This window comes from Dromaius novaehollandiae, chromosome 2 (genome assembly GCF_036370855.1).
Source record: "Dromaius novaehollandiae isolate bDroNov1 chromosome 2, bDroNov1.hap1, whole genome shotgun sequence".
In the NCBI taxonomy this organism is placed as follows: domain Eukaryota; kingdom Metazoa; phylum Chordata; class Aves; order Casuariiformes; family Dromaiidae; genus Dromaius; species Dromaius novaehollandiae.
In genome coordinates this window covers 34625310-34640567 of record NC_088099.1, presented here as the reverse complement: position 1 = coordinate 34640567, position 15258 = coordinate 34625310, and the positions used below count along the sequence as shown (strand labels likewise).

The following is a 15258-nucleotide window of genomic DNA, read 5'->3' as shown; positions in this document are numbered from 1 at the left end:
TAATCACACCTAGCCAATTTTTGAATACTTGGACTAACTCTACCAGCTATAATAATTTGTTCAGGAAATAGGGATGATGTAGGATAATGACTTAACAGAAGGTTGCAAAGATCATGGCAATTCACCATTATTGGTCACCTAGAATAAAATAGATCTGGTTTTTTAACTTTTGCTTCTCGTTCAGTATACTGTATGCTGCAAGTTAGATCAGAGAATGCTGAAAGCATCTGCATCACAAAATGTATCTGTTTTTCTTATTTGCCCAGTAGGTAAGGAAAAGAGATAAGCAGGAATCTGAGAAAATAAAGGAGCAAGCTCATCAATTATAGAAAGTGTAATCAGTGAATGTAGCTATAAAACAATTGTATTTGGCCTAAGAGACTCTTCAGAATTCCTTTGTCAGAGGTCTGTGATTTAAAGGATTTGTGATATTTCATTGAAAAACTTCCTGATTATGAAAAACTGAGGGCTGAACACGTGTGAGGCATTAAGCTTTTCAGCGGTACAGTAATCCCTTGTTATGTGCTCATGTCTTTTCCATTACCATACAGTAAGTTTGCAAAGAACAGAACATATGGCATGTGTTCTGTCCCCCCCCCAATACTGACATTGCTCCTAAACAAGTTTTTTTTGTTTCCAAATGCTAAGAACATTAATATTCTAGCTTGATGTCAAATCTTTTCCTGAAACAGTACTTTACCCTTTTGACCCTTCAGATGCAAAGTATTATTCATATATTTTTGGATCCTAGACTTGCAAGCAAATCAGTGAAATTATGTTTCTACCTCTCAAGAACAGTGATAGGAAGGCAATAAGAATGAAGCCAGTAAAAGCTGATAATATTCTTTTGAGCCTGACAAATACAGATTTACTTACCTGGACATTTTCTGGTTTACCTCCAAATTTAGCTGTATCTCTATATTTCTCCATTTATCGTTTTATAATTTTAATTCATGGCTTGGTTTGGCTACAATTTTCCTTAGAAATTCTTCTATTAAAGGCTACTGTCCCTTGGTCCTGGAAAAATCATCTTCAGATCACTGGCTTCTGATAGCAAACCCACAGTGTTTTCAGGTGTGAAAATGCTCTTTTGTGCTTGTAATAAGCAATGATAAAGATTACTAAATTTTTTAGCTTTATTTATTAACAAATTAAACAATGACAAGAACATAGATTTGAGATTATGTTCATGAAAGAAATTGATATGATTCCACTTTTGGTATTTGATCTATTATTATTTCATGTTGTGAAATTAATTTTAATGTTTGATTTTACAAAATATAAAGAGACACTAGGGCTGAAATTAAAAATTGAAACAGACCCTTTAAGAGTTTTTCATATAATTTGTGCTAATGTCAGTCACTTTTTTCCTAATGCATAATAGGGAAAATATCTGTGTTTTTCTTCCAGCTGCCCTTATCCTTTAACATACTACTTCCCTGTAAAACTACTACTTCTCTTTAGAAGACCATAATGTTAGCCATCTTGTACCCTCTTTCTTTTTATATAGGACAAAAAGCATTTTAAAGTAGACTATAAAAGTCTGTTGACATAAACAAAAAGTTTCAGCAGACAGAAACTAGGACAATTCCTCAGTTCCATCCATAATTCTTTTCTGATACTGCCTTTGTAGAGAGGTAAAACTATGTGCATGGTTAAGTCTTTAAATCTACTGGCATTACTGTTTTTTTTCTATGTTCTTGTGTATATCTTTTCTTTTTCTCTTTGAGAATGGTATTTTTGTAGGGAGAGAGAAAGGGCAAGCAGGGAGTTGCTGAAAGTGGTTAAGAACGGTTAACTCTTGAGAACTCTGCCTCGTCATGGTTTAATTATAGGTTTTTTTACTAGTTTTTAAACTGCCAAGCTGTCAAGTTCAGGCCTCAGTTTTATGTACAAAGGGCACAATATTCAAAGTTACAAGTAATAAATGCAGTTATAGTGTATTAATATAGAAGCAATTAAAACATTCCTTATCGTGGTTTCCATGATATGGAGGAGATGGTTTATAGGCACAGAGACTATCCAAGAGTATCAGTCTACTCAGACTAAAGCTGTCCTCACTCAGAAGGGGTTCAAGAATTTGGGTAAATGAAAGAAGAAAATCTGAGGAAACATGTCTCAAGTCACCTGGTCCCTGCTCATACCTGTCCTTCTCTTATACTACCTTGCTCTCAAGGATCTTCCTTCCCCTCCCTGCAAAAAGCATCCTGCCTCCAAAAATCCTCATCCCTTTCACCTTTCTGCTGGTGAGGTCCTAGGGCAACACACGGCTTGGGCTGCCACTGACCCCATTTCCTCTCCGGGCAGATTCTCCCTGCTTCAGCTACCAGCAAATACAGATGGCAGGAAAGGACAGATGCTGCCGCTACTCTTTTTCCTGGCAGAGCAGCAGTCCTGGCAGGCAGGGAGGTTGGCAGCCGGGAAGCGCTGCCCGGGACTCGTCGCAGAGCAGAAAGCACAAGAACCCAGCAGGGCTGTGGGGAAGCATACTGGCACTCCAGGCGACACCCATATAATGATTATTTTTTCTCTGTTTTAAAGATGTAAAATCAGAATGAACACATATGCTCATGAGAAAAAAAAAATTAAATGAGAAGAGAGATCTTTACCATATTTAAAGGTACAAGCAAAAAGTCTCTTCTAAAGACTCCAGCAGGCAAATTCATATTTTCTGAGATCTTTTTTGTCACGTTGCTAATGTTTGTGATTGGTTTGGAGTTTTAATCAATGCTGCTATTTAACATTTATACTGCACCTGTGCCTAGAAGCCAAGCAAATTGAGGCCCCACAATTCTGGGCACTATTGTAAATTAATCTAATTAAACATTTGTGCAAATTGCACCATAAGTATTGTCTAATTCTGATTTTTAAAGCTTCAGTATTTTAGTACATTCCCAGTTTTCTTTTCTCCCATATCTTGAAGGATATGGCATTTCTTCAATTGGCATAGATTACAGTGCAAGCTGGGAGATTTCAATATCTGAGATTAGCTCCTCTGCTAATATCATCTAATACTTTACCAACCTCAGGAAGAACAGCAGTTATTTTATTTGCATAGCCTAATTATTGCAGTTGTTCTGTTTGGCAGTCTGGTGAGTGTTATTGCTAAATTTATGGATACACCTGCTACTGGCTTGGCAGATGTGGAGAAGGATTTCTGCATACACAAAATTAAATATTGGTAAAATATACATTCATATATTATACCACTAATAATGCCATCATTTTTATGAGCAACTGCAAAACAGTTTACAGGATAACCTGAAAGATCTGTGAAGGAAAAAAAAAAAACAGAATAGAATGATGTTTTCTAAATTTCTGCCTAAATACTGTGTATTTAGGTGTTCTAAAGACAACTTCCAAGAAACTTGGAAGTCTCAATAACATCCAGAAAGGCATGGCCTCTTCTACCTAAGTTTGGAGATAAGTAAGTTGATGCAATAAATTTTAAATTGAGGGGTGTTAGGTGGTATATATTTTGATGTGGGAGTCTTAGGAATGGAAAGGCTGAAAAATCACTTCTGAAAATTCTAGCTGGTGGACTAAACTGTTCTTATAAATTTGGCACGTGGGCTGTCTGAAATTTGTGTGTGGACAGGATGTAGACAGCTAAATAAACAACAGAATGTTCAATCACCTGGTATCCAGCAACTCCTGTGGACCTTACTGTGAGTACTTACATATTAAACTTATTTACATTATTTTTTCCTTTTTGTTTTGTTTTTTGTTTAATCCAGGAAGGGAAAATTTCATGTGATTGAATAGCTCTTAGCACATATCTCCCATAGTTTTATGTTAGTCTTTCTTACTTGCTTCAGTTCCATCACTGTCTTTGAAAAATCCTCGAAGTAAAGACTTAGGGACTTCTAATGCTAAAGTTTGATCACGTAGATGTAAGTACTAGACTGGCGCAGGAGCCAAATCCACACAGATGCAACGGCAAAGCAGCGCACTGTTCCTGCATGGAACTCCATCAGGGCAGCACTGAGCCCCACCAGGCACACAGTTCACCCATCTACATTCATTTGTTCACAGGTTTGGAGATTTAATCCAACTTTTTACTAATGTAAAAATGTTTTTTTGCAGGAAATTCTTTTTTTTTCTTCCTTTTTTTTTAATGAGAGGAAAACCAAAATCTTTTCAGATATAACTTTGTTCTGCCAGCATCTACTTCCAAGCAGTGTTGGTGCTATGTTGCCATTTAATTTAATACAGCAGTTGTGTCATGAAATTCTTTTCTTGTATCAACAGAAATATTTTGATTTAAAGGTCTGTGCACTCTTGGAAGCCAATATTGTGCAGATGCACATATTTGTTACTTTTTGCTTTGTTTTTTCAGGTAATATCAAAATTATCAAACAAGTCTACGCTATCTCAGGTATGTTAATCACATTTTAAATAAGTCAAGCTTGACATTGTGCACAGTATGGCCAGAGCAAAGGTGGAAAGGCTCCAAGAGACTTTAGTGGTTTCAGAATAAGCTTTTAAATAGGATCCTGCAGATAGTTGTGCCACTGTCCGTTTTATATGAGTAACAGCTTAAGATCTTTTCTTCCAGGTGCTGGATTTGGATATACTACCACAGCACCTGCATTTTAAATACAGGTTTACTCAAGCCAAAGTTTAGAATATAGCTAAAGCTTATTCTCTTTAGAGTACAGGATGCATCAGAGCCAAGTCTTGTACAACTTGTTCATCATGTTAGCCTACATTTGAGTATTATGGTTGACAAGAAGGCTTATATTATATTTTATGTAGACAGGTCTTTTGATGTTGTTTTAAATTCTTACATCTCAGATTGAAAGAACCTAATTCATTACCTCTGCTCAATGGACACAAACAGAAAAGCATTCATTCAGTGAAAATGTGCAGTAGCACACAGCAAAATTAAACTCATGCTACAAAATATTAAGATAGACACTGATAGGAGCTCAGAACATTTGGCTAAATTCCTCAAACTTGCATTTTCACCTGGCCAATTTAACTTGGCCTGAATTTGGGAAATCGGACTGTGAAAGCTCTTAAGAGCTGGTTTTGTATGTAAAGTTATCAGTGCTTCTTCCCTTAAATGAAGCTAAAAAGATTGCGAGGAATAGCCTGAAAAATAAATAATTAGCAACCTTTTCTGAAAAAAATGAAAATGCATTTGGCTCTCCTGTTCACTCAGATCTGTGGAGTTTGTAAATTTGACTTAAACCTGATTGTGCTTTACTCCCTTTGCCTACTGCTAGTCCAGTAAGTTGTACGATGGGAGTAAATGGGATTATTTTAAGTTATGGCCTGATTCTGACATGATGTCCGCGTTGCTATATCTCTACACTCACAGCCAATGTTTTTCATTACCAGAAACAATAACAAACAATACATTGCTCTCTTAGGCTGTGCTTTACTTAGTACGTCAAGGATAGAACCCTCTCTGGGTCCTCTAAATTGCCTTGTGTACAATACCATGCCTCTACAGCGTGTATTTTTTAAATAGCAGTAACTGCTTTTGATGGCATGGTTCCGAAGTTGACACTGTCACACTGTTAGTGCATGAATGGGACTTCGTGTTAGCTGAGAGATCTGCCCACTGGCCCAGCAGACATTTTGGTAACAGTGATTAAGAAAGACAGAGGACATCTGGGCTCAAACTGAACTGTTATAAATGTTATTTACATGTTATAAATGGCTCTTCATAAAAATGTGAAATTACATGAATTACCAGCCTCAGTTCTTTCCCTTGGTGCACCAGAAATCTGAGTGTTTGTTACATTCAGAAGAAATAACTCCTTAGTAAAGCAAGATTTAGCTATTCAAGCACTTGGCTTGTAAGAACTAGACATAATCTTTCTTGGTAATAAAATATATTGCAATGAGTTCATTGGCAATGTTACTAGAGGAATTTTTAGTGTATTTGTGTCTTTCTCTGTGTATGTAAATAAATATATATCCACAGCTGAAGACAGAAATAACGGGAGAGTTCAAAAGAGCCCTAGTTCTAATGAGAAATGAAAGCTATAATAGATCAGGTTTTATTCCAGTATGAACATTAAAAGAAATTATGTTCCTGCAGTATCAGGCTCTGAATTTTATGCTAATATGTATTATCTGCTATTTTAGACAGAGCTCAAGGGAAATGGAAATATAAACAAGAGACTTGCATCAATTGTGGAAGATGAAGAAGAGGATGAGGAAAGAGAAGAAGAGAGCAGCTCCCTTTCACCAATCCATACGAGAAGCACAACATCCTCTCAGCAGAAGAAGGCTGGAAGCAATAAGAGCTACCTAGGGAGAAACTTGAAACAGCTGGCCTCAGGAACGGTGCCCTTTCACTCACCCATCCGTGCTTGCAGTTCAAACCCCTCAAGAACCAAGCATGAAACTGAACTCCATTACTACTCCAGAAAGAAAGAGAAAAACCTTAAGTTACACCTTTCAGCAGTGAACATCAGTGGTCCACCAGACCTCAGCCCAAGGTAATAGTTATGAATGGTTATTTTCTTCCTTACTATACAACTTTTACTAGAAAATGGTGGTAAGATTATAAAATATTTATTTTTCTCTACTAGTTCATCGTTTCTTGAAATGTCAACATTTCATTAATCCTGCAGAGAAGGAAAAGTCTTCATATTGTAGGAAGTATCACACAGTATGTAGAATTTTATGACTTTAGGACTTTATTGCAAGTAATGAATTTCTACTGGTAAAAAGGGAAAGTATTCAGCAATTATGAAAAATGTGTGACTTTTATTTGAATAGTCTGGCTTTATTGCATCATTTTGTCTATCTATAATAATATACATCCCCACAGTAGCACTGTGAAGCATTCTGAGTCCATCAGAGGGAAAGCAATTTAGAAATTGCCTAGGAATTTTAGAAAATATTTAGGGTTTTTTTACAATCAAGAAAGGAAAACTGATGTTAGAAGTCATGTAGAAAGTAACTGCACAGTTGAGAATATCTGTTTTGTTGTGAACTATGACATAAATAGAAGTCATATAATGGTTTATTGTGGTATTAGTACTGTATAATTTTAAATATTTTAATTTTTACTAGTAAAGTGAGTTATATAATTTATTTCCAGATTGCTGTAATATAATTGTTAATTGTTAACAAGCCAAGAATTTGGGGACTAGTTCTTTATAGAAATCATAGTCACTTCCCTGACATACGAGGAACTGCAGCAGCTGATCTTTCAGTTCAAATTTTGGTTTCTGTAATTTGAAATATTTTACATTTTCAAAAACTTCCTTTGTTCACAAGGAGCAGAGTAGTAGTTTCAGCAGCTTGACATTGCAAACATGACACAGCTACATCCTGACCAATATTTGTTTAGCTCTGTCAAGGCTCCAGTCCCTAAGGATGTGATGGTAGAAGTTACACATGGAAAAGTATAAAGCAATCTTTCTCCTTCATCATATATTTGATCAGTATAGATACATTTCAAATAGGAGCAGGTAACAAGTCAATTCTTATTTGGCCAGTACCGGTGGGAGAGGGTGTGGGGGGGAGACAATATGCAGAAAATTGGCTTCTACACTAGCAGAAGTGAAACAGGTAATGGAAAATGTTTTGTTTCTTTTGTAGCTCTCTCATGAATTTGGTTCAGGTCAGCTATGACTAAAGGTCTTTACAATCCGCAAAACAAGTGGTAATTCAGGGAAAAGATACCTTTCATATTTTCCATTGAAATGCAATTTCATTCATTACAGCTGTGAACATATGCAGACAGACTTTGGCACGCAAGGCTGCAAGAGCAAATGTGGAACAAGTTTTGTTACATACACTATTATTTCTTATTTCCATTTTTAACTGCAGACTATTCCTTCTAATAGGCTGGGACATTGGCTTGTAATATATGGGGTTTTGAGACTTCTCCTTTCCAGACGAAAATCTTTCATATTATTTACCAAAATATAGTTTATATAATCAGAACACTGAAACTGACAACAGATTAAAAAAAAAATTTTAAAGCCTCAAACATATTTTCAGTAAGTATTAAAGAGCAAATAAGATCTTAATCATGGTGCTCATCTTTGTGTGCTCTTGGACAGCAGTGTAAATAAGGGGATGGCAAGAAATTGGTTTGGACTGAAATGTCCAGTCAGTCCAGCTGAGATGTTCAACTTTTGAAGAGAATGCGTTTTGTCTTCTTAAGAAACTTCTTCCACTGTGCTTGTTTCCTAGCATAAGCCAATTGGAATTTTTTATTGGCACTTCAGATTCCTTTCTTGTATACTGTAGTAAAGGCAATAGAGCAGCTGCATGGAGACTAGTTAAAATATTGAAGCAGTCTTTGGATCAAGGAATAGAAGCCAGAATCCTAACTTCTGCATAGTCATAGTCTGCATCATATGGAGCATATGTTCTTCACTGGGAAGAACAGTTTCTGAAAGGAAGGGGGCAGGGAGGGTCTGTTCCTATCCCACCATAATGTAAAACTGAGAATAAAGGCAGTCCTGGATAGAGGTATTTATGCATTTGAATCGCCTCAGACCCACATGGATGAGTGTTCTCTAGCCCCAACTCACTGGATAGGAGAGGTTAAATGTTAATCTTTTCTGATTTTTTTGTTTGTTTGTTTAGGAGTTTAGGTTTTCATCTTCAGGAGAAAATTCAGAGCTGTGCAATAGCTAATGAACAAAGGAATGTGATTTACTAGTTACCTAGTTTGGTCAGTTGAAAATATATGAGGGGACAAAAGTATCTCCTCATTCCAGTTGTTCTTATACAAGTAACTGTTTTTCCCACTGCATATTTACCAGCTGGAACCCTGTCTTGTGGCTCTCCAGAACCAGCTATTTTTGTTAATACAGTGTCTTTTCAGTTTGTATCTTGAAACACTTTAAAGGACAGAGCTACTATAAATTCCAAGTCACGTCTGAATAGTTTTTCTCCTGTGTATTATAAAGGCAGTTAAAATGTTAACATTTTAAATAGTTAGAAATATCTACAAAACTGATATTGATTTAAAAATGTGCTTTCTGAAGCAGTGAGGCCAGATGACATTAAACAGACTTGCTAGCAAATTCCAAATAAAGTAATCATTCAGATTTTCAGTTGCAGGTAACAGTATAGTCCGGCGTTGTCAAAGCACGACATTTGAGTCCCATCTCCTCCCAGAGGTTGGTTAATTAGAGTGAAGTCTAATAACATCCAGCTCATATCATGATAACTCAGACAAGACACAAGACCCTAAACCTGCACAAAGGGCCAGAGGGTCAAGAATATATTGTATGCACAGAGGTCGTTAATTTACATGGGTCCTTCAAACCAAATATATCACAGATATCTCTGTGTTATCTATTCTTCCTTTAGTCAAGTATTTCCAGTTAAGAGATTTGTCAGAGAATATCCTATCCTTATTAGATGGAAAGTCTAATTTCCATCATAACAAAATCATCACCATTGACTGTACTAGTGCAAAGTCCAAGACTGTCTGATCTAGCCCTTCCACATTAGTTTTTAAATCCCCTGCCTACTGGAAGAAAAATTCTGAATCTGGTGCGTGGACAAAAGAAGAAAGTAAGTGATGCTCCACTTCTGTCAATTAACTCTTTTCCTAGTCACTTCCATTGACTTTAAAACAGTGGGAGGTAAATTATTTTCTTTATAGTACTAATTCAAATAAGTTATAACTAGACCTATTCATAATAATATATTTTTATTAATGTGTATTGACTCATTGGTGTGATTCCAATTTCCTATTCTTAATATGTAGGGCTTGCTTATGGTATGAAATGCTTCAATGTTTTTCTTTGGGTTTCTTGACACTGCAAATTGGAGGTCACCTGCAATGCATGAGTAGAAAGAACTGAAAAATGCCTTTTCTATTTAGATCAGATACCAATAGTAATGCAACTGTGACATTGCAGGCTGCATCTAGACATATATTTCTGTATTCAGCCTGCATACAAAACTGCTCTGCACACACTAGTTAGTTTTAACCTAATTTAAGAATAGCTATCTGTGTGGCAGCAACACTTCTGACTGTGGTGTACAGAGACACACTGAGAAATCTATTAATCCAGGATTAGGCTCTGCTTAAATAAAAAGTAAGCCTAAATTAAGAGCCTGACTGTTATGAGCAGGGAGATTTATATTTCACAGCAGCACAGTGAAGCATATTTAGGTTTGTGTAGAAGAAAGCAGAATAGCAACAAATTACTTTAGATAGGAAAAACAAACTACATTTATATTCAATATCAGTTCTGTTAGGGCCCAGTATATACTGCAAAAGTTATGATAGTTTTAAAACTCTGGTTAATTATGTTTGGCCTCATGTTCTTTCCTCCAGCAGTAAATTTAATCTTTAGTGACTTACAAGAAATTATATCAACGTAACAGTTCTTATATTTCTCTAAATTTAGTGTAGTGGAAAATTCACCACTGCTTAAAAATTTGCCCTTTAGGAGTAATTTTGAGAATATAATTATGAAGGTGATGTTTATGGAACTACTTAAAAGCTCTGCCACCACCCCCCACACACACTTTCTTTTTCCAGAATTGTTGATGGGATTGAAGATGGAAATCATAATGAGGAAAGCCAAACCTTTGACTTCAGCTCTGATCAGCTCAGGCAGGAATCCAGGGTATCTCCTACAATTGGAGGTAAGTGTTGTCTGATAAATCACTCAACAGAGAAAACAGCTTCCATAAATGCTATTTGTCCTCCTTTGCTTATTTGATTCTCAGAAGGATAATTCCTCAAAAGTGGCATAAATGGATTTAACATGTAACTGTGCTTTCAGAACCATTTGCACTGGGCCCTGAAAAAAAATACAAGGTCTACAGGCCAATTGTCCTTTTCCTGCTAACAGCCAGTCATTACAAAAAGCCTGCAAGGAATTCTGTATTTTTCTGCATTATATTTAAACCAGTAATACTGTAGGATCAGCCATGAGTCTGATGCTCACAGACCTATGGGCATACAAGGTACTCAACACATGGCCAAATTCAATATCAAGGCATTTTAATATCAAATGAAAATACAATTCACAGAGAGCCAGATGAAAACTTGACTCCAAATTTTTGTTAAAAAATATTTACTTGGGGCAGGGCAGGAGAGCTTGGAGCATCATGCTTTTCAGAAAGTGAAAAACACTCCTCCTCACATGGCTCCTTGCGGGAGTGAAAGCATGAATAGCAAGAGATTTTAGGCAGCCTTAAATGACCTGCACTCTGAAAAGGCTGATGAAATGGCAGCACAGAGGAATACAAGAGGCCAAAAAGAAAAAAAGAAAAAAAAAAAAAAAAAAGAAAAGTGAGAGAGAGAGAACACATTGGACTAATGCTAAAGTGACATAACCAGTACAACTCAGATTGTTTCCAACCTCCTCTCTTTGATGAGCAAACAGTTATATACCTTTTGTTGCATAAAGGCTGTTAGGACACTTCAGTTCCTCTTGAAGCAAAACAGAAAAATAATAATGGCAGTTTACTTTTATATAAGTGATTTTAAAAAAAACAGCAAAACTGTTGAGGTGTCACACCATTGATACCAGGGTTGTCATTCTTGGTCCTTTCAGTTTGAGACTGAAGGGAGCAGTACAGCTCACCTCATTCACACCTTTCTTACATATTCTACACTGAACATAAACACAAGATTTTACTTTCATTGGATCCAGGCAAAAGCTAGGTTAAAACTTAAAACAACTGACAAGTGAAAGATTGGCTTCCCTAATTCCAAGTTGTTATATTTCTATCATTTACATGCAATTGAATTATTTTCAGAGGCCGAAATTGGTGCTGCTGTGCTTGTTATCAAAGCAGAAGAGACCAAACAGCAGATCAGTAGGCTTAATAATGAGGTAAGGAGATGGGGAAGGGGAGGATTAACACTGATTCAAGGAATGCTGGGAAAAACTAAGAAAACTTGTGAGTCTAATGAATGCGTTTTTGAGTTTGTGAAACTGGATAGGATTCTTAAATCCAGGAAAACTTGGGGTTTTTAACTTTTTCCCCAGAGTTATTTGCTACAGAAAAGCTACATAAAAGTTTGTGTCATGTGCTGGAGCCAAAAATAATTTAAAGTTAGATTAGCTTAGCTAATATATCTAATTTCTTTAGGATTTCTTCTCTTCCGAATGTGTTTCTATTTCTTTCCTCTCATTCTTTCCCCCAGCCCCCTTTTCCTAATTTCTTTTTTTGGGTAACACTATGTCTTTTCAGAATCTACTTGAAAAAAAAATGCAATCCAGTCACCACTCAAATTTACATCAGACATTTCAAATCACATTACCTGAGCATATTCAGAACTAAACAGGAGTTCCTCCATTCCTGCTCAAGGGATTTGTCCTGAGAAATACAGGGCTGATATTATTCAACTGTGTTTTCCATCCTTCCCTTTCAATAACTTCAAACCTGTAGCTCACTATCAATCTGACACTTAGAGGAGAGTTTCTCTGTCTGAAAAAAGAAAATCATTTGTGATACTGTATTTTCAGTTTGTGTTTTGTTTGGTTCATATTTCCAGTCACTGAAATACTTCAGCTTACAAAATGAAAGCATCAGACTTAAACTTCACAGTTACATTGCAAGACTAAATTTGTTTTCTAGCATGCTCTATCTTTCCGTTTGAAGAGATTAGAGACAACTTTTATGATTTCATAGGAGGAAACATTTAAATATGTACCTTTTAAAGTCCAACCATACATCTTGCATCATTTTTCCTGATCTCTTTTGTCACTATAAATGTTAAGTTTTATTTTATATTTCTTCTCATTCTGCATACATTTAATCTGCATATTATTATATTGTCATGTGTGAAGTAGTGAGATTGTAAGTGTCTTCCACTGTGGGTCAGGTTACCTCCATCATATAGCTTTCCTCTCCTGAGCTAAGATTGTAGGTATGGCTAGGGTACTCTGAATGCATTAATTCAGGTATGTGTCAAACTGTAGTGTCTTACAGAGTTCAGACCAAAGTGCCATGGTCCATTGATTATAAGGCTTGGTGAAAGAACCCAAAAATATCTATGTAGTACTTTTGAAACAGAAAAATCATTTTGATTTATGCCTTTTAGCTTTGAAGAGGATAGGGATTTTTAAAATATGAAGATGCAAGTATTACATGGTTATCAGCAAGAAGCAATTGAAAAATACATCATGGTGGCAGAAGTGCTAAAGCAGATGCCTAGAACTACTGCAGCTGAAATGTTTGGTTAAGTCCACAGGGTTTCTCATTGCTTTTCCAGTGAAAATAAATAAATCTTGTAGCATGGCAGTATGTTAAACAATAGAAAATAAAACATGAGGAAGGCCATTTCTCTCCACAAACAATCTTCATTTTTCCATGTTAACACTGTATGAACAAAAGGTTACACAGCATTGTTTGTTCATGCTAATCTAAAAAGGAAACAGGACTACATACAGTAAAAATCTAAAGCTTCCACACAGAGAAAAGAATCCAAAATCCAGAGTTAGGCATTTTACTGTTCTGAATGTTGTCCGCTCTTCTCTTTTAAGAATGAGGAAGGGGGAGCAGTCTGTTTTTCATATGACAGTCAGGTTACTATATGAAAATACCTCCAGCTCTTACTTCAGGTAAGTATCACCTGAAGTAAGAGGTACTCATCTCCTCACTCACACTTCTGCAGTCTCTCCTGGGATAGACATGGATTTGAACTTCTTACATATAGATCTACTAGGTTTTGAGTAAATAGGTGAACCGTTAGGTTGTTATATAGAAGGAGGTCATCACCTGCAGCTCCCTCCCTTTCTTCCACAAGTATGTGACAAAATGGGATCACTTATAGTCTCTTTCTATTCAGCAGATGTGAGGAGTCCTGTAAGTGGATGAAAATCTCTAGGCGATTTAAAGAGTACCACCAACTTCTCGAGTTGCTTACATACCTGAGTTTGTGTGCAAGACATAATTCATTTGCCCACTATGTGACAGATTGGGGTCCACACAAAAGCAGAATGCTGACTACTTAGAACTAGAAGTCTAACAATAAGTGCTTAGTGAGTTTAGATGTCTTTTGGCAACACCTGAATTGATGTACACCTAGCTTGTTCAGTGATAAAGTGACATTAACGATAATGCAAGCAGATGAGAGAAAAAAGCACTGTAATGATAACAAGTTTTTGAAAAAAGGTGTACTTACCAAAAATCAAAATCTACATTGAAAAAGCTGCATCCTTAGAATGCTCCTTATTCACCTATTCTACATGGTCATATGTCCACATACTCAAATGTGCCCCTAGGAGTTTACAAACTGATGATTTGCTACCTATCCAGAAGAGCCTAGGAGTAGCCTTGACTGACACTACAGCAGACTGCCAACAGTAGTTAAAATACTAGCAGACCTAGAAATTGAACTTCTCTGTCAAGACATGCAGCCTCCTTTTAAAAAAGCAAATACGAGAAAACAGGTCACAAGTAGCCAGCAGCAGCAGACATCATCATTAATACATTTTCCAGTGGAGATCAAAAAAATCAATCAACAAATGGAAAAATAACTGCTTTCAAGAAAGGCAATTGCATTACAACAGTTCACTAGTTACCTTAAAACTCTTTCAGATGTTTGTTGAGGGAAACAGACGTGTCTTTCCCTTTAGACATTCAGTACAGTCTTTTGTTAGCAAAGGAAAGAAAAGAGTCTCCCACAGCTAAAGCTACAAAAGCTGCACCCATCTTAGATAAGTGCTGGAGTTCTTGGCCACATTTAAGTTGCATAACATTCACCGCATAATCCAAAGGGAAGTTCAGATACCTAAGAATGGGACTAACAAAAGACTGCTCACTGAGAAGTGGTTCCAGCCTTGATTCCACTTCTCAAAGTTCATTACATAGTAACTTTAGAAGTAACAGATGCACATATTTCCTCTAAAGATCCTTGGACACAATGCTTCTCCTAGAGCTGGGCACCAAAGCTCTCAGATGTCCAAATGTTATCCAGAAACATGGGCTTCTATTTATAAGCATTGGCATTTATAAACAGCACACACCAAGAATAAGGCATTGCTTAAATTAGGCATGGGGCAGAGGGGCTCTTCATATTTTACCACATCTGCCCACAACTACAGTATATGAATCAGAGTATTCACATATCTATACATCATTTCTCCCATTCAACTGAAAAAGCAAACACACAAAGAATATGGCCAGGTTTTCTACTAGAAAATTGCCTTCTATTTAGCTGCACGTTGGAACAGTTAGTGGGAACTCAGCTATTTTTAATTTTAGTTTTCTAACTGCAAGTGCTTAAAATACTTTAAGCATTAGGCGTGTAATTCAGATCAGTGAAAATGCATTCACAGAGATATTTTACTT

The 15258-nt window shown here is 36.4% G+C and overlaps 1 protein-coding gene across 1 annotated transcript in view; it reads left to right on the top strand.

Moving 5' to 3' along the window:
* Positions 1 to 15258, top strand: part of KCNH8 (potassium voltage-gated channel subfamily H member 8) — a 200334-nt gene that overhangs the window by 178173 nt on the left and 6903 nt on the right. The window contains exons 12-15 of the mRNA XM_026103866.2: positions 4340 to 4378; positions 6103 to 6458; positions 10487 to 10593; positions 11716 to 11792. Of these exons, the coding sequence (XP_025959651.2) occupies positions 4340 to 4378; positions 6103 to 6458; positions 10487 to 10593; positions 11716 to 11792 (579 nt within the window). The remainder of the gene's footprint in view (positions 1 to 4339; positions 4379 to 6102; positions 6459 to 10486; positions 10594 to 11715; positions 11793 to 15258) is intronic.